At 35.8% G+C, this 20,927-nt stretch overlaps 1 protein-coding gene across 1 annotated transcript in view; it reads right to left on the reverse strand.

Moving 5' to 3' along the window:
- Positions 1 to 20,927, reverse strand: part of LOC111508710 (tyrosine-protein kinase transmembrane receptor Ror) — a 223,149-nt gene that overhangs the window by 60,821 nt on the left and 141,401 nt on the right. Inside the window, exon 3 of the mRNA XM_074170979.1 lies at positions 3,615 to 3,715. Coding sequence (XP_074027080.1) covers positions 3,615 to 3,715 — 101 coding nt within the window. The remainder of the gene's footprint in view (positions 1 to 3,614; positions 3,716 to 20,927) is intronic.

Below are 20,927 nucleotides of genomic sequence, written 5' to 3' on the forward strand. Positions count from 1 at the left end.
TCTCTTCAGTCTCCATGGTGAACTTGATGCTTGGGTGTCGAGCGTTCAAGTGGTCTAGGAGAAGGTTCAGAGTGTTCGTTCTATGTTTCCAGATGACGAATGTGTCATCTACGTAACGTAACCATGAGGTCGGTTTCAATTCAAAGGTGTTAACTGCTTTCTTTTCAAAACTTTCCATGAATTAGTTGGATATATCTGGGCTGAGTGGACTTCTCATTGCCACACGCCATCTAGTCTTCCAGTGGGACATTGCTGAACAAGGACACAACATCCAAGCTGACCAGAATATCCATCGGCTCCAGAGTTGAGTCCCCAATTTCACCAACGAAGTCTGTCGAATCCTTGACGTAGGAGTTTGTCTTTCCCACATGAGGCTGGAGAAGCGAGGCTAGATGCTTCGTCAGGCAGTAGGTCGGTGAGCCTGGGTCACTGACTATTGGTCTCAGTGGCATGATTGTTGTTGTGTACTTTCGGAAGATCGTAGAGCCTGGGAGGAACGGCTTCTGTTCTGAGAATATTTTTTTGTAAGGAATCCGACAGCGAGAAAGACTTAACGATTTTGTTAACGTTCCTCAACTTTGATTGTGTTGGGTCCAATTTGAGATTGCGGTAGTTTGCAAGGTCTAATAGTTTCTCAATGTTACTATTATATTCTTCCGTTTTCAGAATCACCGTCATATTTCCCGTATCTTCTGGAAGAATCGTGATACCCTCATCAGAGTTCAAGCTTTTTAAGGCTGTAGTTACTTTTTTTTGGATGTTGCATTCTGGAGTTCATGCTTCGCTCAGAATATTTGCTGTCACAAAATCATGATTTCTTCCGCTTCCTCATCCGGTAGACTCCTGACCTTCCGTACCAGCGATGATTCCTTCGTTTGGTACCTGGCGCGGCATGATCGCGAAATTACCGCCTCGTGCTAACACTGACGTTACGTCTTCAGTGAGATCGAGGTCTGTTCAGCTCAGGCAAATCGGATCTGTTCGAATAGTGAAAGTGTCTACGAGAATGGATCCGCCCTACACGGGACTAGATAGCGGAGACGGATAATGCCTTGCTGAAACTACACCTGGTGCTTGGCAACCGAATGAAACCTCAAGACTGGAACGAACTTGATGACATATCGTACTCGAAAGTGGAGAATGAACGAGACAAAGTAAGCAAAAAACACAAAATGAAGTTTGAAAAACAACACAAGGCCAGAGGTGCAGCAACCCCACGCTTAGGCATGTACAGACTGGTCATACATCGAACAGACCGGGTTCTCACTGAAGACGAAGCCACTGAGACCAATAGTCAGTGCCCTAGGTTCACCGACCTACCACCTGACGAAGCATGTAGCTTCACTCCTTCAGCCTCATGTAGGAATGATAAACTCCTACGTTGAGGATTCGATAGCCTTCGTTGGTGAAATCAGGAACTTACTTCTGGAGCCGACGGATATTCTGTTCAGCTTCGATGTTGTGTCCTTGTTCACCAATGTCCCACTAAGAGACCCTATGAGGGAGCTAGCCTACTTGTTTCCGAGTGATATGGTCGATCTCTCCAGAACATGTCTCACGATTAGTTACTTTCAATGGAAGGGAAACTTTTATGAGCATCTAGATGGCGCGGCGATGGGAAGTCCACATAGTCCAGTGATAGTCAATTACTCCATGGAATGTTTTGAAGCGAAAGCAATCAACTCCTTTAAATTAAAACCTACCTTGTGGCTACGTTTCGTGGATGACACTTCCGTCATCTGAAACATGAAAGGGACGCTCTGAACTTTTCCTAGACCACTTGAACGCTCGACACCCAAGCATCAAATTCACCATGGAGACTGAACAGAAGCAGCGGATAGCATTCCCAGGTGTACTAATCTAACGATGTGGTGCTAAACTAACCCACAAAGTGTATCGAAAACCCACGCACCCAGATAGATACCTGCACGCACTATCGAACGCCATCCTAGTCAAAAGAGACGAGTCATCTTCACTCTAACGGAACGGGCTCGAAGAATATGTGTACCAGAGCATCTAAAGCAGGGGTCGGCAAGTAGTTTTGGGAGGGGTCCGGATACTGTGGGAAAATTTTAACGAGGTCCAGAAATAAACAACTGATAATAACTAGGTGCTACCTATGTATTATTTTGGTTTCATATCAAATTCTGAATTATAAAACACAAGACCTAAAATTAATGTGACAAACTACACCGACGGTCTTGAGGTCTTGAGCCAGTTTTTTATAGTTTGGTTCTCGATAGGAACAGCAAATTGCAAGTGTGTCTTCTAGGTGGGCGTCCGTTGATCTCGAACGATACATGTTTAAAAAAATCATTTTTGAGTAAGATGTTTCACATACGTATGTTGAGCGAAACATTGTGGCCAAATGTATAGCAATTTTCATGTTTGCCCCAAAAGTCTTCGATGGATAAGTTTTATACATATGCGAAGACACATCTTCTGGCAAATCAATTATCTCTCTTTGAAGTGATGGCTTTGGCAGATTCAACAACTTGGCAGTCACATCTGTCCGTTCTGCCGCAACATCAACTGAATTGCACAAACACACACACACACACACACAGGCTGAATAGGAAACTAATCAAACCATATTGGTTGTAGGTACTTGTAAAACAGGTTAACAAGGCAACTTACTAAAATAAAATGAGTACTAAGTCGAATTATACGTGTCTCAAAAATATTATTTTAAATAATAAAGATATATAATAACTTATTTACGTATTAATTTATACTTGGTATACAACACTTTACAATATTTGGCTGTCCGAAGTTTGACCTTTCGCAGTCCGCAAGAACTGGAACATCTTCAAGTGACTTTACGATTGAATGGATACAGTGAACCCAATATCGGACAAGTCGGCCTAGGAAACCACAAGATTCTGTTCGAAAATACGAAACTCATTGCCCCCGACCAGGGATACCATAGCCGACTGGTACGAGAGGCAATAGAAATCCACAAACACACGGATAATTTTAACAGAAAAGAAGCTGTGAACCTCAATCAAATATGGAATCCCATTCTAAGAAGTTTAAGAATAGCAAACCGCATGACGGCAGGTAGAAAAGGGTCTACGAATGTTATTGACAATTTACGTAATCCAGGTTCAGGCATTACCACACCAGACTACTTGAATCAACATAAAAACGCTTCAGGTAATTTACCTAAGCCAGGTACAGGTATTAGCACACCAAACTACTTGGGTAGTGAACATAAATACACGTTACCCAGTCGTAATATCCAGTCATCAGAGATATTATAAATTTGCTGCATTCAAAACCGCTACTTTCAACTAAAAAAATGGAGGTTCGAAGTCCGAATAATATTATTATAATTATAAAATTAAGTTTTCAATCTACGAAAAATATGGAGTTGTTAAGGAATCTGATCTACCTTATATAAAGCGAGCGAAATGAAAATTTAATTATGTTGAAAAAAATGAACCGAGTATTCACTTCAGGACCCGAAAGAAAATAATTGGGTGATTTATCAGTTTATTTCGTCAGAAACAGCAATTCAATTTATGCTTATTGAATTTCAGAACGAAGGGAGGAATTATGATATGAAAGAACGTAATTGAGAGAATGTCACAATTTCTATAAGAATGACTTACTGCAGGAGGTGACGTTGACTTCAATGTAGTTGTCAGCAAAATGTGATTTTCGTGTTTTGGTGCCAGAGGTTGAACAGGAATTCTGCCGGAGCTTTCGTCAACTGAAACAGAAATAAACAGAGTTCAGTATCGCCAATATATCAATCACAACTTCGATCCAACAAAACAATCAAGATACCAAAAACTACGAGAAATTCCCTATTGATTAAACAGTATGTCTCACACACCTGGTAAACTACCCTTTTCTATGTATTATTCGTGTAAGATCCATTTTCAATTTTAAAATGAAATGTCCTCAATTTTATTGAACCTTTGAATTGGAGATCATTTGGATCGTCCTTTATATTTGTGATGCACTGTTTGGAACCTTTGGTGTAGTAATGAATATTACTGGACTGTTTTCCCAACACCAAACCGTTATTTTAACACCTTGACACGTGTTTCAATAACCAAGTCATCATCTTCAAGAGGAAGATCTTTCTCCAGATGAAATAGTTCTTATACAGTGTGTCCGCAAAGTATGGAATGAATTCGATATTTCTAAAACCAAAGGTCGTTTTATAAAAACCTGTTACACGTTGATTTTCAATTTTAATATTCTACATTTTACAACAAAATATCATTATACAGGGTGATCCATATTAATGTGATGACGTCATTGATATTTTTTTTAAATGCAACACCCTGTATTTGGTGTTAGTTTTAGATAATCTGTAACGAGCTGATTCCGAAAAGGTATGATACTTGGGGTCTAACGGACAGAATTTGAAATATGTGCGCTTAGAAAAATTAATTTTATTGATATCTAATCTGTTTAAAAATCTGTTCAAAATCTGTTCAAAATCTTGTTTTTCCGAACGACAACTCTTAGAAGTTGAGAAACTTGTGCGAGCTAAGGACTAACGAGGTCTTACCTTTCAACATGTGATTCCTAACACGGTTTCAGAATCATCCCAGAAATACTTTAATTATTTTATATTTTTTTCTCATGATCAATTCAACAACGGGAAAGTAATCCAGTTATAAATACATGACGTTATTTTGAATGTTCGAACTGTGGTCCTTGCTGTAGTTGACAGTAACCGTGCTAACAAGTATTTCTTTGATTTGAAAAAACTAGGTGGCCAGTTTTTTTTGTTATATTTGTGAAATGTCATTATTTCGATTGACGTTCAGTAACTGTTAAATAGGACATTAGTTGTTGTATTAATTCTTGAATTTTCTCTAGTATTGCTTCGAATTACTTTGAAGTAGGTAGTAATGAATTTAAGTGCAAAGCAAAGAATTGAAATAATTATGATGATTGGCTATGGAGACAGATCGCGAACTCAGATGGAAGTGTGTAACTTACCTAGTGAAAAATATCCAGAAAGACGCATAACGTAGTCAGCAGTAAGTAAGATTGAAAAGAAATTTCGAGAAACTGGTACAGTTGAAAATGCACGCAAATCAGGTCGTCCTTCTCTAAATGATGGTACAAAACTAGATGTCCTACTTGCTTCTGAAGAAGATGTGCACACTTCTGTTCGTAAGGTTAGTCGTGATTTCGATGTCAGTAAAACAACTGTACATAAAGATTGAAATTGGAAAAATGGCATCACTTTAAAATCGAACTTCCACAGGAATTAAATGAGGATGATCCAGTTAGAAGAATAGAATTTTGTGAAGACATGATGGATAACTGTCACCAAGACCGTCTCCTCGTAAAAAATATAATTTTGAAGCCACTTTTACATTAAATTGTGGGGTCAACCGTCAGAATTGTAGGTACAAGGACAAAGACAAAGACAAAAGGTAAATGTATGGGCTGGCATTGTAGGAAACAAGATCATCGGACCCTACTTTTTCGACGGTACTTTAGAAGGGCCAATAAACCTTCAGTTTTTAAGAAGATATTTTGTACCTACTTCAATTAATTTATTTCCCAGTAAAATCAATCCTGGAAGTTTGGATGAAAGTTTATGATTTCAACAGGATGGTGCGCCTCCACAGTATGCTGCAGATGTTCGAAGGTATCTCGACCAAATGTTTACAAACCGATGGATTGGTAGACGTGAACAGATTGAATGGCCAGCGAGGTCGCCAGACTTAAATCCGTTGGATTACTTTATGTGGAGCTATCTGAAGAATCTTGTTCATAAAACGAAACCAGCAAATATTCAAGAATTAAAAGAGAGAATTCGAACAGAAATAAACAATATTTCTCAATAAACCATAAACAAGGTTCAACAAGAATTTATTCAACGTTTAGGTTACTGTCAAATACAGCAAGGACTACAGTTCGAACATTTATGATAAACCATGTATTTATTACTTTTATTAGATATCAATAAAATTTATTTTCTAAGCACACATCTTTCAAATTCTGTCCGCTAGACACCTTTTCGGAATCAGCTCGTTACGGATTATCTAAAACCAACACCAAATACAGGGTGTTGCATTTAAAAAAATTACCGATGACGTCATCACATTAATATGGATCACTCTGTATAATGAAATTTTATTGTAAAATGTAGAATAATAAAATTAAAAATCGACGTGTTTCAAGTTTTTGAAAAACGACCTCTGGTTTTGGAAATATCGAATTTATTCCATACTTTGCGGACATACTGTATAGCTATCTTATAGCTCATATACAATATCACGTTGTTTGTGTTGTTGACATTATTCTATCTGTTCTTTTCTGTCATTCACCATTGTATTCAAATCGTTTATACCAGTACTTGTTTTTGTATCTTATGAATTCAGTTTCTCAATTCTGTAATCGGCTTTAGCTCTCGAACAGTATACTACTCGTATATAAAGGGATAAATGAAAATAAATGAAACAGAAGAGAAAATCCATTGTGGAAAAGCAATTCTGATGCCGTCCATCATTTTCTTTTACGTATACAGAATAAATTCAGATAATTTGGAAAAACGTAAAAGCTGAAGCACACACAAATTAAGTCGCGAACAACAGATGGTTATTGAAAAAAGTAATTAAATTTGAATTAGTTCACCACTCATTCATATATTTTATAACTCAAGCATGAAGATTTTCTAGTTCAATAAAAGAGAAATTAAGGAAACATGGAAATAAATTGTATCGTAATCTACTTTTTGATTAATATTCCTTGATGAAACCAACATGAAATGGGAATTTCATGAAGTTCCAAAGATAATATCATCATGGCATCCCTCGATAAGTTACTTGATATAGCTTTTTTTTGTTCGGGATTTCCGACGAAAAACGTAATCTACTAACATTCAACTTCAGGTCAAGTAATTATCTCCTTTCATATCGAGCCTTATATTCATAAAGTTAATACCGTACTTGTAGTGTAATGAAACGAAACGTAATGCGAGAAAATAATTTATGAAACATTTCATTAAGCTCAACTTGCTACATTTTTTTTCAAAAATAACCGCATCAACCGTGAAGGGTTATTAGCGGGGAGGAACAATTAGGTATAATTATATTTAATGTAATATATGAATAGATATCAAAAAGGTTACTAACGAGTTCAAGTTCATCACGTCTAAGGCAGAATTGAGATCACTGGGAAGTCTTGCTTCTTGTCTTTCATATTCAAAAACTGGGCACTCCAGGATAATGTGTTTCACACTGTTGATAACACCACAAATATCACACTCCACAGCATCTTATTTCTTCATAAGGTGTTGGTGTGTTAGTCTTGTGTGTCCGCCTGTTTTATCATTTCCCCGTCTTCATAAGGTTTCTTTTTTTTGTGCAATTATCTGGGACACACGTTACGATGCTTCAGTTGCAGCCTTATTTTTGTCGACTGTTTTTAAAAATATTGATTGTTGTCCGATTAACTGCTTTTTTAACTGTTTCAGTTTCTTTTTTCTGGCGGCAGAATGTAGTGGGAATGATTTTTCAAAATTATAATGTACAGTTTTATGATGTCTCTCAATATTTCTTTTTTTAGCAACGGAGAACGAAGTATTACATATCAAACAAACATTTTTATCTTTAACTTCTGTAAAAAAGTATTGTTTTTCCCATTCCGAATGAAAGTGGTATGTCTTTACCTTCTTACAACTGCTTGCCATAATATTATTTTTGTTGTTCTTTACTAACCCAACCGCTGGACGTTGGTTACGCGTTCAGTTTTAAACTAAGCGCAATGTCGCCGCGCCGTGCGTATTTATCCCGTTCAACGCAATCCAGATCGTTCTCGAACACTAACGCGCTGGTCCGGCTGGTCGGTTCTAGCCGATTCTAGCTTGATGGCGTCAGCGGCAGATCGCTCACCGCAACGTTGCCGCTGTTTATGTTTAATATTATGACAATTAGATTTTTTGTGGAATTTTCGGAAGCTTCTCTGATTTTTGCAGTTTGTATTTTTTAAATTAAAATCGTTGTGAGAGCTACCAGAATTGCCTCCTCGAGCTACCAGTAGCTCGCGATCGACAGGTTGGCGACCACTGGTTTAATATAACGAGGTTGGAATGGTTTATGTATTCCTCTAAGACTACTCCGCGTTTGTTAGAAGATGCGCAGCCCCATAGAGGATTGTGGGCGTTGAAATCTCCCACAATAATGAAGGGTTTTGGAAGCTGTTGAATTATCGTATCAAGTTCTCGAAAGGTTAACTCTACATTCGGTAGAATATATACGTTGCAGATGCATAATTTTTGCCGAAATGTGTTCTGACGTTATTGAAACCATTTTTGAAGTGATCGATTTTTTAGTATAAATGATGACTCCACCGCAGGCTCTGAGTGGGCTATTTCTAATTTTATGGAAAGAGTTGTAAGATTTCATTTCGTATGTATGTGCAGTCTTGAAGTTAGTTTTCTGCAAACATATTACTAAGAGGTTTTTATTATTCATCAGAAGTTGAAGCATTTCCAGATGGGGGAATACTCCATTTATGTTCCATTGAAGAATGAATTCTGTAAATAAAAAAAAATGAAGAAAAGGGGGGTCATAAACTTCAATAGGTTTCTTGTGAAAGGTCGCTTTCGTTCTCAGAAAGGGAAATATTTGAGTTTGTTTCGAGTTCATTATTCAGTTGTTTCATCAACTGTCTCTTTAATTTTGTGATACGAGCCTTAATACTTCGTTCAGTCAGAGCTGGGTATATTTTTCTTAATATACCCATGAGAGAATGCACGTTGTCAATATATTCACGTGCTATACTGAGAGGATCGGATGACTCGTAACTATTTTCCAAAAAACTGACTTTTTGATATGATTTTGCGAAAACGGCTGAATAAACTCGGGCTGTTTAGCTGGATTGTACTCGGTGTTTGATAACGTGGGGCTTGTTACCTCTGATCTTGAACGTTTTTGTGTTGGGTTGGTGATTTGTGTTGGAATGACCACACGTTCATTTTCCAATTGGTTTTCGGGACTAACCGTGGTAGGGATATCATTAACTGTTTCCGTGCAAGCGACGGCTACATGACCATCTTCTTTACATTTAAAGCAGGTTAGCTTGTCTTCGGATAGAAAGATACGGTATGAAGTGTTTTCGAAAGGAATAACAATTGATTCTGGGAAGGTAGAGGTATCGGTTTGAACGTAGACTTGCCTTCGGAAACTAAGAATATGGCTGAACTCTGATTGTGAAATCCCAATTCTGAGAAAGATTATAGGGGACATAAGGCTCAAACCTAGGTCTTCAAGGCTATTTTCAATTATGATGTGGGGAATTGACGGGCATACATTTGATAGGATCAAACGAGTTGCGGGTGTTATTAACCTCCGCGCTTTCAGTAGTTGTTGGTTCACCACTATTTCTCCACCTTGTTGAAGGAAAGTATACAAACTCTTTTATTGGAGATCCTGGAGAAGAAAATTATATTTTTAGGCTGAACTTTGGTTCCGATGGCGATGATGTACTCCTGTATCTTAACTCCTTCGATAGAATTGAAGAGTATGGCTTGCTCTCTGCAGTAGAGTATGAGCTGGATTGAACATTTGATTGATTACTTTGAGTGTCCCTGTAGTCAGAGACACTCGGTGTGTTAGTGGAGTTCATGGTAATATCAGGAATATATGCCGATAATATTCGGCATACCCCTCTGAAAAAACCACTTTAGCTTTCGCTTAGGAAAAAAGTCTCACCGATATAAATCGAAGTTAAGATCTTGCTACACTTTTTACACCTTTTTTCAGTTTTATCACTTGTAGAATTTATCAGCGGACACTACAACCATTCACAACGGATTGTCAGAGTCGACTCACTTGCTACATTTATTCAAATATGGAAACATCATGTTGTTTTCAATGAACTTCTTACGTTTTCATGAATTTGCCTCGATTGTGAAAGTTGAATCAAAACAACGTGAAGCCTCCTCACATACGAAAATAAAATCATTGAAATATTTAAAATGCCACCGGAAGACTCCTATAATTAATCATCACAAAATTTCAAAAGAAATGTGAGAGGAAAAGAAAATTAATGGTTTTAAATCCATTTTCTTGACGTGAATTCATCTTATGAAATTAATGTTATTTTATACATCACGATATATTTCACAGGCAATATTTCCGATATTTGAAAAGGAAAAACTATCAAAAACAATTGTGAACTATAAAAAGGTATATAACAAAACGAAAAGGTAAACCTAAAGGACTCCGTCATTATTGATAACACAACGGCAACTCTATTCTGAATTTGACAATATTAGGTCAAGTTCTCGATATGTCACTTTTATGAAAAGTTCCATATCTAGATTGATTGATTTCGTTTTAAAAATGTTGCTTCAGAAAAAAAGATATCAGTACTTTAGTAGGATTCTATGTTATTATAATTACGATTGTATTAGGTTGTTTAAAAAGGTTTATCCGTTTTTATGGGTCTATTTCAAACAGTAATATCTCAGTGAATGATTCAATTTAATTGAAATATACCCCATTGAATCAGTGCAAGTTTGCCAACGTACCACTAGTCGATTGATTTCGTTAATATAAACATTGCGTGCTCGGGATTCGATGAAGTCGACGAAGGCCGTTTTTGCCTGGACCTGATTGGCGAAGGTTTTACCGGTGTAGAAGTTATCGAAGTGCTTAGAAAGATGATAGTCGGTTGACGAGAGATTTGGAGAGTATGGTGGATGAGGCAGAACTTTGACACTCAATTCATTTAATTTCCAGATGGTGATTTGTGGAACGTGCAAACGGGCGTTGTCGTGGAGCAGGATTGGACCTCTTCTGTTGACCAGTATCGGCTGCTGCTGACGCAATTGTTACAGTATAATTTCTCTTAGAGTGGTTGTCTGTCTGTTTCGCCTATTCGATAAATTATATCAAGGTCATTGTTCTGCAAAGTTCGCAACTAGGTACGTTTCTCGATGTCTCGTCAACTTCAAATATCGCTCCGCATCAGTCACCGACAATTAGCTGCCAAATTAAGTGAAATATTCTCATGAGTTGGGTAAAGAAGTTCAACAATCATATTGAATATTTTGATTCGTGAACGGAAGCCTAGACCTTTTCCAACATTTTAAAATGTGTGTTTATTTAGTGAATGTGAAAATACGAGTTCTGGATTATTTTTCATTACTATTACCCACGATTGGGGATTAAATTGCCGTGTTCCATTTTCAACAACCAGTGTTGTGAGTTAGTTGTTATTACCTCTTTTGAAGGGGATACAAAGCTGAAATCAGACTCCAAGGCCACCCTTCATCAAATGTATGGATAAAATAGTTGATAAAGTATTCTAGAGTCATAGTATTCTCTTTATCCTCTATTCCTTTTTGGTTTTATGCCGTTGGATAACGTAATAAATGAATTTCTGAAATTCGAAAGCCTGATAGTTCCGCTACTTCCTGGAAGTTGGGGGAGTGCAGTTTCAACTTCCCAGGTTGCAGCCAAAAAGGGAGGAAAGCTAACGAATCGGATGAGTCCCACCATTATTTCTTTGACCATTGCCATTTTCTTCTGACACCCAATTTCGTCACCAACCAAGTTATTTGTAGTTATTTTCAAGCTAACTTAGTTACCTATATAAATAAATTGGACTTGTTTCAACCCCTAGTACGTACAAGGCTAGGTATTAGTATATTAGAAAGTGAGTTTTGTAAAGTCACGTAATATAGACGTTCTCTCTCGGCATTAATTGAACTTCTTAGGAAATACGAACCACCCGTCTCCACTGAGCCAACCAGTGATCTACTCTACCTCAAATACTGGCTTTCGGTAGAGTACTATAAAATTTTGATACGGTTTCACCCTTCAGAGTAACAACTGATAAAACTCTTACACAGTATATACAGACTCCTTTTGAGCCAGGAAAAAACCCGTAACACAATGTTCAGTACATTTCGTCGATTTCCTCACAAAACTCTCCTGTCATGATTTGGGTCGGTTGCAGCCGTTGCAGAAGTAACCATGGTCTTTTTTTGGTGCGTTATCACCTTTGGAAAGTGTCTGGGTGGCTAATTGGTGCCCAACCACTGTCCTAAACGTCTCCTGTTGTTGTAGAGGATCCACTTTTCATCACACACGTGACACACCACTCTAAAGGAGGTGTCTATGCGAAAGTAGCGATTTGAATCGCCGGAGAATGAATTCATTTAGAAAAACGTTCTCAGGACGTTTATTCCACATAAACGCAGTTCTCTAGATGAAACAGTTCTTAAACAGTGAAGTTCGAGGTGTACTGAGTTGAACCTCAAAAGGATGAGCAGTCACAGTCCGTCGCGTATTTCTGATATGTACCACTCTTGGTGGAATCAAATGTGCGACCAATCTCCAACCTTTCTTCGATGCTTAGGGGCGGAGCTCCGTACATGTGAACAATACTCCAAACCAGGTCTGATCTGAGCTTTATGAAGCATCAAAGTTTCTGGGGTTTGTAGAGTAGCGGAATTGTCTGTCTCGACATTATTATATCCGGTCCGGAGACATTCATCTCTTTGGAGAAAACCGATGCCTGGATTTTCGTGACATTGAATTTAACCTGGTTACTTTCATCCCATTTCGAAATCAACTCTAGATCCTCTTTAGGATATGCAATCTCCTGCTGCTACTGAAGGTGTGCATCCGCAGACGATGTTCTGGAATCCAAATGGAATGACGAGACAAGTCATTAGCGATGCTATGTATTGTATTCTTAGATTTTTTCAACAAGTTTTTGATTCACAATTGAAAGAGGGTTGGATACAATATGGCTCTCTGGGGAACATTGCTTGCAGGGACTGTCCTTTCAGAAAGCTGGAGAGCAATACACAAAAATGATCCGACAAGTCGTAGCATCGAAGTTTGGCCAGCAAACCCTCATGCAATAGCTCTTGACAATATTGATGATCGCTCAAGATATAAAACCCTTCCAAATAGTCAAGCATATGGTGATTTACAGCTTTCTCCATGATTTTTGATACCACTGATAGCAAAGCGACTGGTCTATAGTTATTTGGAAGATTTTGCTTGGCCTTTTTGGGAATGTGCCGAACGCGAGCAATCTTCCAAACAGAAGGAAAAACCCCTTCCTTGAAAGAGATGCTGAAAAGTCTACAAACTACTGGTGCGAGTTCATTGGAGCACTTTTTGAGTACAATGACGGGCACTTCTGGACCAGACGCTTTGTTAATATTGAGTTGATACAAAATTTGTCTAACTAGACGTTGTCAAAAATAGATTTTCGATATTGTAGATTCGAGTGTGGAAATAGTGGGTGTTGCTTTTTCCAGAAAATCGATTTTAGAATGGGACGTACATTGTTCAGACAGTAGAGTTGCTTTTTCTATGGCTGTTGTTAGACTTTATTTTGAAAAAATACAACGTTACAGTTGAAACAAGGTAACAAGAATGCATGATTATTAAATTAACAATATTGTATGACTTTGGTTTTGTTGACTTAGCATGTAGTCGCGTCTGGAACAGCGTATGTAACTCTATACCTGAGTGATTCTGGGTCAGTGAACTCGGGTTCATAACTTTTTGCAATCGAACCAGCCGCTTGTGTTAGTAATGGAATTGTGGATTTTGTAAAGTTTTGATCAACAGCTTCAGCTACAGACTAGATGAATCTAGACCCGTTGGGATTGGCAAGCAATTTATCTCTAATTCCCTTAATTCGAGGTTCTTTTTTTCATTTATTCTAAGTTTGCAGATATTGCCAGCATTAACAAACCTAGTTCGGTTTTCGGCACTGGGATTTTTGCGCCACTACCGGTAAGCAAGATTTTTGAAGGCACATCAAATTCTAAACCCTTATCGGTGTTTCTTATATCTAGAACATCCAAGAGTGGTAACAATCGTTATCTCCATACCTGAACTTCATACTCTGAGATGTCAGAAATAATAAAGGAGCATGACGACTTGGAAATAAATTATATGAATAGTGAAGCATTTCCAAACTCATGAAGTATTTCCGAAGATTCCTTTAGATTTCATCCAGAGGCTGTATATAGCTACTTTCTAGACGCCCCGACTCGATGAAACAATTCAATAAGTTCACGTCAAAGAGTCGGATGTGGAAAAGTTTCAAGGAGTTTCGGACAATGAACACACGACAAAGCTTTGTGTCGTTGATACAAATATGCTGAAAGTTTATCTTCTAACTACGTCTTACAAACGATTCAGAAAGTATTTAATAAAGAATTGATTCAGAAGTTTTGATGCAAAAGTGTATTACACCCAAACGTGATATATTGAAAACTGTCACGAAAAATAATCTTCGAATCAATTTCAAATATCTTAGAAGCTACATGGTTGATAACTGGTCTAAAGGGGTATAGGGGTAGAATATTATGTGGGAGTGTACCTAAAAAAACAAATGAAAAAAGGGTAAGTTCATTAAAAATTTTGAAATGTCATATTGATTAATAACAATAATAATAATGTTTATTCAGATTCAAATCACAAAAACAAATAACTAAACTAATACATACAGTTGAATAGACATCGTAGAAACCACAGAAGCATCAGGTGTTGCTTGTATGTGGTGAAAAGGAGATCCAAAAAAAATTAATATATGATAAATATTGAAGTTTGAGAATGAATTATGTAAAAGGAATTTGCGTATGAAAATAAACTTCTTAATATATGAAATTAAAAACACGTACGATAATATAAAATCACAAATAAAAGTATAAATATAAAAAGTTGTCAGTTTTGACATATAATATATTATTACGCCTTGGTCAAAGACGAAACGGACTGGTTTAAGTTTGACGATAGTCGTGTCACTAAGTGTTCTGGGATTGTATTGAATCTATTGGAGCCTCTGGAGACACCCTACATTTTGTTTTATGGGAGAGAGGACATTAGCAGATCAAGATCTTCAGATGATGCGGTGCTGCAGGTTTTTCCGGGTTTTCCTGCAGCTGAAAAAGCAAATGCGCCACTGGAATCAATGAATTCGCCCCGCAGCGCCAATTAGTTTTTATTGTTGTTTTCAGTTTCATTTTTATCGTTGTTGTATAATTTAATAACATATATTATTAAAATCGTAACTTACACTTATAATATTAATTTAAGGTCTGTAATATTATTTAAATATAAAATCATACAAACATAATGTAAAAATTTGAAGAATTAACTGTCTTGAACAAATTTATTTTTAACAATATTTCACTATCACAACTAATTTATATTCAACACTTAGCAAATAACGTTTAATTTATCTTCACTGTTCGAATTCTTTGTTTACCGCTCGATTCGCTTTCTGAATTCATACTCTAACTCTGAACGAGGAGCCGACGTTTTATATCGGTAACGATAATTCTAGATTTCTCTAGTGGTCTCTGTTCTCGCCTAATATTTTCCCGACGAGTCAGATCACATTCTTTCGCCGTGATGTCATATGTTTATTCGGTGGCTAAGATATCGGTCAGGGACGGCTTCAGATTCGTTACAATAAAATCAAATTGACAATTCAGTATGAAATCACAATTATAAAACACGCGTACTAGTAATATTATATAAAAACATGTTGAAATCAATTATAGAGTTATTCATTTTCATTTCAGAATATCTAAAAAAAAATACCTATTTCTTGAGTTTTGTAACAGTAACAAACAAAATCTAAGTCACTTTTAGTTTGGGAAGTCGAATGGGTATTGGTATTGTTTACTTTAGTGCAGCATTCGAGGATGGTTTGAAAATTTTCCGACCTCAACATGAAGATACCAGCATTCGTAAATGAAAGCTATTTTCGTTGTTCATCTATTGACAGTTACTCATCAAAGTTGCATCCATTTTGGACGCGCAGTTGTTATGTAACAGTCGTTTGAGTGAGTTTTGTTAGTGTTTTTATCAAACTGGACAAAATCGAATATCGAACTGTCTTTGAATATTTGTTTTTGAAATCGAAGATTTCATCTTTGAAATCAAAGATGAGTTGGATTCTGTGTATGGGGACTCTGCACCATCATTTATCACAGTGAAATTTTGGGCGGCTGAATTTAAACGTGGTCGTAAGAGATTGGGAGATAATAATTGTTTGGGATGTCCAAAAACTGCAATTACCGACGAAAACATTACCAAAGTTCATCAAATATTGCTGTACGACCGCCGAATGAAAGTGAGAGAGTTAGCAGAGGTTATGAACGTTAGACCAAAAACGTGTTCCAACGCTCTGTTGGCGCAGTTTAGGCCCAATAATTTTGAATTTTGGCGTCGATTAATTACTGTAGATGTAACTTTGAAACACCATTATACATACGCCCGAAATAAAAATACAGTCCAACAGTGGACAGCAGAGTCGGAACTGGCTCAAAAAAAGCAAAAACTGTTTTATCGGCTTGAAAAGTGATAGCACCTTTTTTTGAGATAGCCGTGAAATCATTTCCATAGATTATCTTTAAAAGGGAGTATATTACCCATCATTATGCGTACTTTAGATGACCTTTACCTTTCTGTTAACTCAAGATCCTTAACCAATCACATTTTTTCATTTGGGTTGCGATTCCACAAGACTAACTATGGCTCGATGGCAATAAGTTGTAGGCTTTAAAAAAATTTCAATACATACTTTTCAGAACTTGATCTTTTTCATTTGTCATATTTAAAATTCAAAGAAATGGCAATTAGACGACTTCATCCAGAGATTGTTCATTAAACTTCTGAATAGTCGTTTATTATTTCTTTTAATGATCATAACTTATTCTAGTGTTTGTACGTGTCTTTTTTTTAATTTAAATTTGAACTTAATGTACTACTTGATAAATGAAAATGCATACCTTTATTTATTATGAAGTAATAACTTGACTCTAGGGTTTGTTTGCACATTGATGTAACATTTGGGACTTTGTTACAATGGGCTTGTTTCATGCTATGGAAAATGATACTGGTTTGCTTATAGACTGATCGAGTTAGGGGTATATTATACTCATCAAGCCTAATCGGTCCCAAAATCTCTTTATATTTGCAGAAAAAAGAATAATTCAAAAAGCAAGAATTTAAATTTGCCGCGTGTATGTTGACCAATAAAATTGATTGTGTCTAGAGCGGAGTTGCCAAGTGTATCGGTTTTTAATATCCAATCACAGATCTGATGATCCAATTTGACCGACGCCATTTTTGTTGTTATTGTTGTCAACTCGGTGTGAATACAACTGTTACAATTATCTAATTAGTTCATTAGTATCTAATTAGTCATTAGTTTACATTCCGAAAAATATTTTTTTCAGGTTATTTTTGGATTGATATGTTCTGGAGTAATTTTACATTTTAATCAAAATATTTTTGCTTCTCTTTTCAGTCAACATACTGCTCCTTGGCCAAGATAAAACAAAAATTAAATCAAAACTTTCCATCCTTCGATAAAAGACAACGTCTGAAATGAATGTCATATAAATAAAAGGGACCTACTAACTATACCACCTACCGTTTCAATTTTTCATTCTTCATTTCGGTACCAAATGCAAATTTTTCAAGTAAAATTCATCGATCATTTTTTTTAAGAAAACTAGACTCAACATTCACTTTGAAATTATTTTAACAAAAATACGAAGTTTGTGGAAACCGTTGACATCAGAAAGAGCACATTGTCGCAGTCACTACAGAAGGCGCTGGCTGAAAGTATGGCTAATATACCGGTAACGTTGAATTTCTTATTTTTGGTGGGTAGCATGAATGCATAATTGATTTATTTTATTAGGGTTCATGAGCATTCGAAAACCATTTGAAAATACAGCTCGTTTAATTCTATTTACAATCATATTTAGATGTAACTTATATTATATCAGTTATCAAAGGAAATATTATTGTCCATTTTTATGCTTAATTCGTGGATTCGAGCAATCTTATTATTGTATATTTATTTGCTTGCTGGCTTCATTCTTGAAAAAATGAATAAATAATTACAGAAAATTTTAATTGATCGTTCATTTTCTCAGGAAAAGGGAGTACCCATATCACAATTTATTGGTTTATTCTGCATTGAAAATGTATGTCATATCGGATCCATCCTGCTTGTTTTTGCAACGTTGAGTCTCTCAACTTTTTCTTAGCAGACAGTTCGCGTAGGAACAATTCGTTTTTTCATCGAGTTTAGTTTGTATGTGTTTTAAAAGTGTTTTAGAGATATATTTGAATATTAATATGGTGCATTCTTGTGCTGATTTTTATTGTGCGGTAAGGCACACGAAAACAGAAAGCGCATTGGTTTAAAGGTGAGTTATTTTATATAATGAGTTTAGGTTCCCCAAGGATAAAATGATGAGAAAAAAAATGGGCGAAAGTATTGAAAAGAAAGAACTACAATCCTTCTACTCTTCCAAGACTTTATAGAAATCATTTAAAAAGTGACTATTAATGAAAGGGAGCCGAAAATATTGAATTTAATGACATGGTTTTTCATTTCAATTTCAAGTATTCTCCACAAAAAGTATTATCTGGAGTTAATACTGTTGCTGAAAGTATGATACATTTCACTTCATTAAATTTTAGCATATGATTAATGGTATTACCTCAGAAGCTTTTGTTGGATCAGTTCGAGTACAATCAATTCTGTCTATACTTGACATCATCTCAAGTTGTGGAAGATTCAACAGATATATATTAGAAAGAGCTATGTATGTAGGAATCGTTTTTTTTTTTGTAATAAATTGCAGTTGTACAGATTGAGGATTGTAGAATAAATTGAATATTTTAAATGATTCTTCAATCCAGTTTGCAATATTTTTTTATTTTCATAACTCTATATTATTAAATAATGCATAAAATCATAGTTTAGGTAAATATAATGTGATCTATCGACTTTGTGTACTGATTTTAGATATAGAGCTTATTTCCAAACATGATTTATCCTGTGCATTTTATTCTATGTGAAGAATTTTTCATTATTTGAAACGTTAACGGGTTCATATACACTTCCATAATTGAACTGATAATTATAGGCTCTGTAAATTTCACGATTTGGCAATGTTGATTATTTCTATTGTTTCTATTGGTCAATCGAACAAGAAGCGGGAATAGGGTCGTGACGTCACCACCCTACCAAATTCGATTTTTAATAATTAATTACGGGAAAACTACGGTATTTAGAGAGATGAAACAAAGTGCACTGTTTTTCAATTCAAAATTTCTATCAAGTGAACTATAAACCAAAAATCATGAAACAAGCCCATTCTGTAATGTTCTTGACATAGTTACGTTTTGTTTTATAATTTAATTGATCATCAGTGTTGAATGTCTTTATGCTTATTCTTGTCTTTTTAATATTTTTTTTATGTTCCATTTGGTATTTTATTAACAGTTTGTGCTGTACTGGACTGATAGAAAAATAAATAGGTTTATTAATTTTTAGGCAATTACAATAATTTATATTGAGGATCTTACTTGTTGGGTTCATAACTCAACTCTAATGCTTGACTGGTTTCAATAATTGAAATTTTCTTGGTGTACCATTTGGGATTTTATAATAATTCTGTAGTGTACTTGACCGATAAATAAAAATAAAAATAAATAAATTATTTGACAAGCTGAACTAGCGAAAAAACGACCACATTTGCAGAAAAAAAATCCTGTTTCACCAAGTCAACGCACCTTCTCATACCTCAGCGGTTGCCATGGCGAAAATCCACAAAAATACGGTTTGAACTGTTTGACCATCCACCTTACTCACCAGATCTAGCATAAGCGACTTCTTTTCGTGCCCTTATCAAAAAATTGCCCTCGAAGGATAGAGATTTTCGTCAAATGAAGAGGCAATCACCTTCGAGAACAATTATTTTACAGAGAAAAACGTTGAGTATGATTTGGATGGGTTATAGAGATGGGAGCATCGCTGGGAGGAGTGTGTAGAGTTGGAAGGAGACTATGTTAAAACATAAAAAAAACTGAAAAAATGTGAGGTCGGAACCTTTTCATACCACGTCGTATATGCGGTGTTAACACACCGCATATACGAGGTGAAGAAGTGTAGACGGAACTTATTATGGTTCATCACTTGAGGTGCACTTAGACGAAGTAAGTATTGGTTTAAGAATGTAGTGTATTATATACTGATACTGATAGATATCTAACAATAACTCCAAAGTTAGTTTGACAGTTAAAGTTAACCATTTGAAGTAAGAAGCCCTACAAAAGAAAAGGGTATTGAGGCAACGAACATGATAAAATATGGCAACCTGTCCTTGAAGGTACACAAGCAATGTCAAGTAATCCAATTATGAGAAACCAAGCCAATAATAATGATAATATGAACCAACGTCAAATACCAGCATATCATTCTGCGTAGGTACACTATTAGTTTGATAGGCAATTTATATCGTTTTTTAACACGCTTTTTTTAGCTTCACCTATATGTATGTATGTATGTTTGTTTGTTTGTAACTCTCGTTTTCATTGCATATTTATTCCTGTTTGAATGCTCGAGATATGTATCTGACAGTATTATCGCCATATTTGCTTGATCTATTCGCGAGCAGATGGCGCTGTACGTCACTTCCTTGAAATAATTCGAAGTCACTTCACATGTATTTCTTCATTCGAAAAAAGTATTTTTTTGTACGGCTGATTGATCCCAAAATTTAGATAAAATGAATATAGTTTAAGAAGACTGAAAAACACGGTTTTATAGCATACGAAACTAAAAAATGAAAAATAAATATGGTTTAAAAAACTAAAAAACACGCTTTTAAAGAACATCGAACTAAAAAGTTAAAAATAATTTTTTTTAAATAAGCTTAAAACAATAACGAACGAAAAATACTAGTATTATTGTGAAAAAAGTGTGGGCGCTTTGTGCCACAATAATACTAGTCGTATTTTTCGTTCGTAATTGTTTTAAGTTTATTTGAAAAAATGTTCCTAACTTTTTAGTTCCATGTTCTTTAAAAGCGTGTTTTTTATTTTTTTAAACTATATTTATTTAGAATCAATATATCGGCCCCATTTCTA

This window comes from Leptinotarsa decemlineata, unplaced genomic scaffold (genome assembly GCF_025532065.1).
Source record: "Leptinotarsa decemlineata unplaced genomic scaffold, Ldec_3_MD MMD2_tig00000008_RagTag_RagTag, whole genome shotgun sequence".
Taxonomy (NCBI): Eukaryota; Metazoa; Arthropoda; class Insecta; order Coleoptera; family Chrysomelidae; genus Leptinotarsa; species Leptinotarsa decemlineata.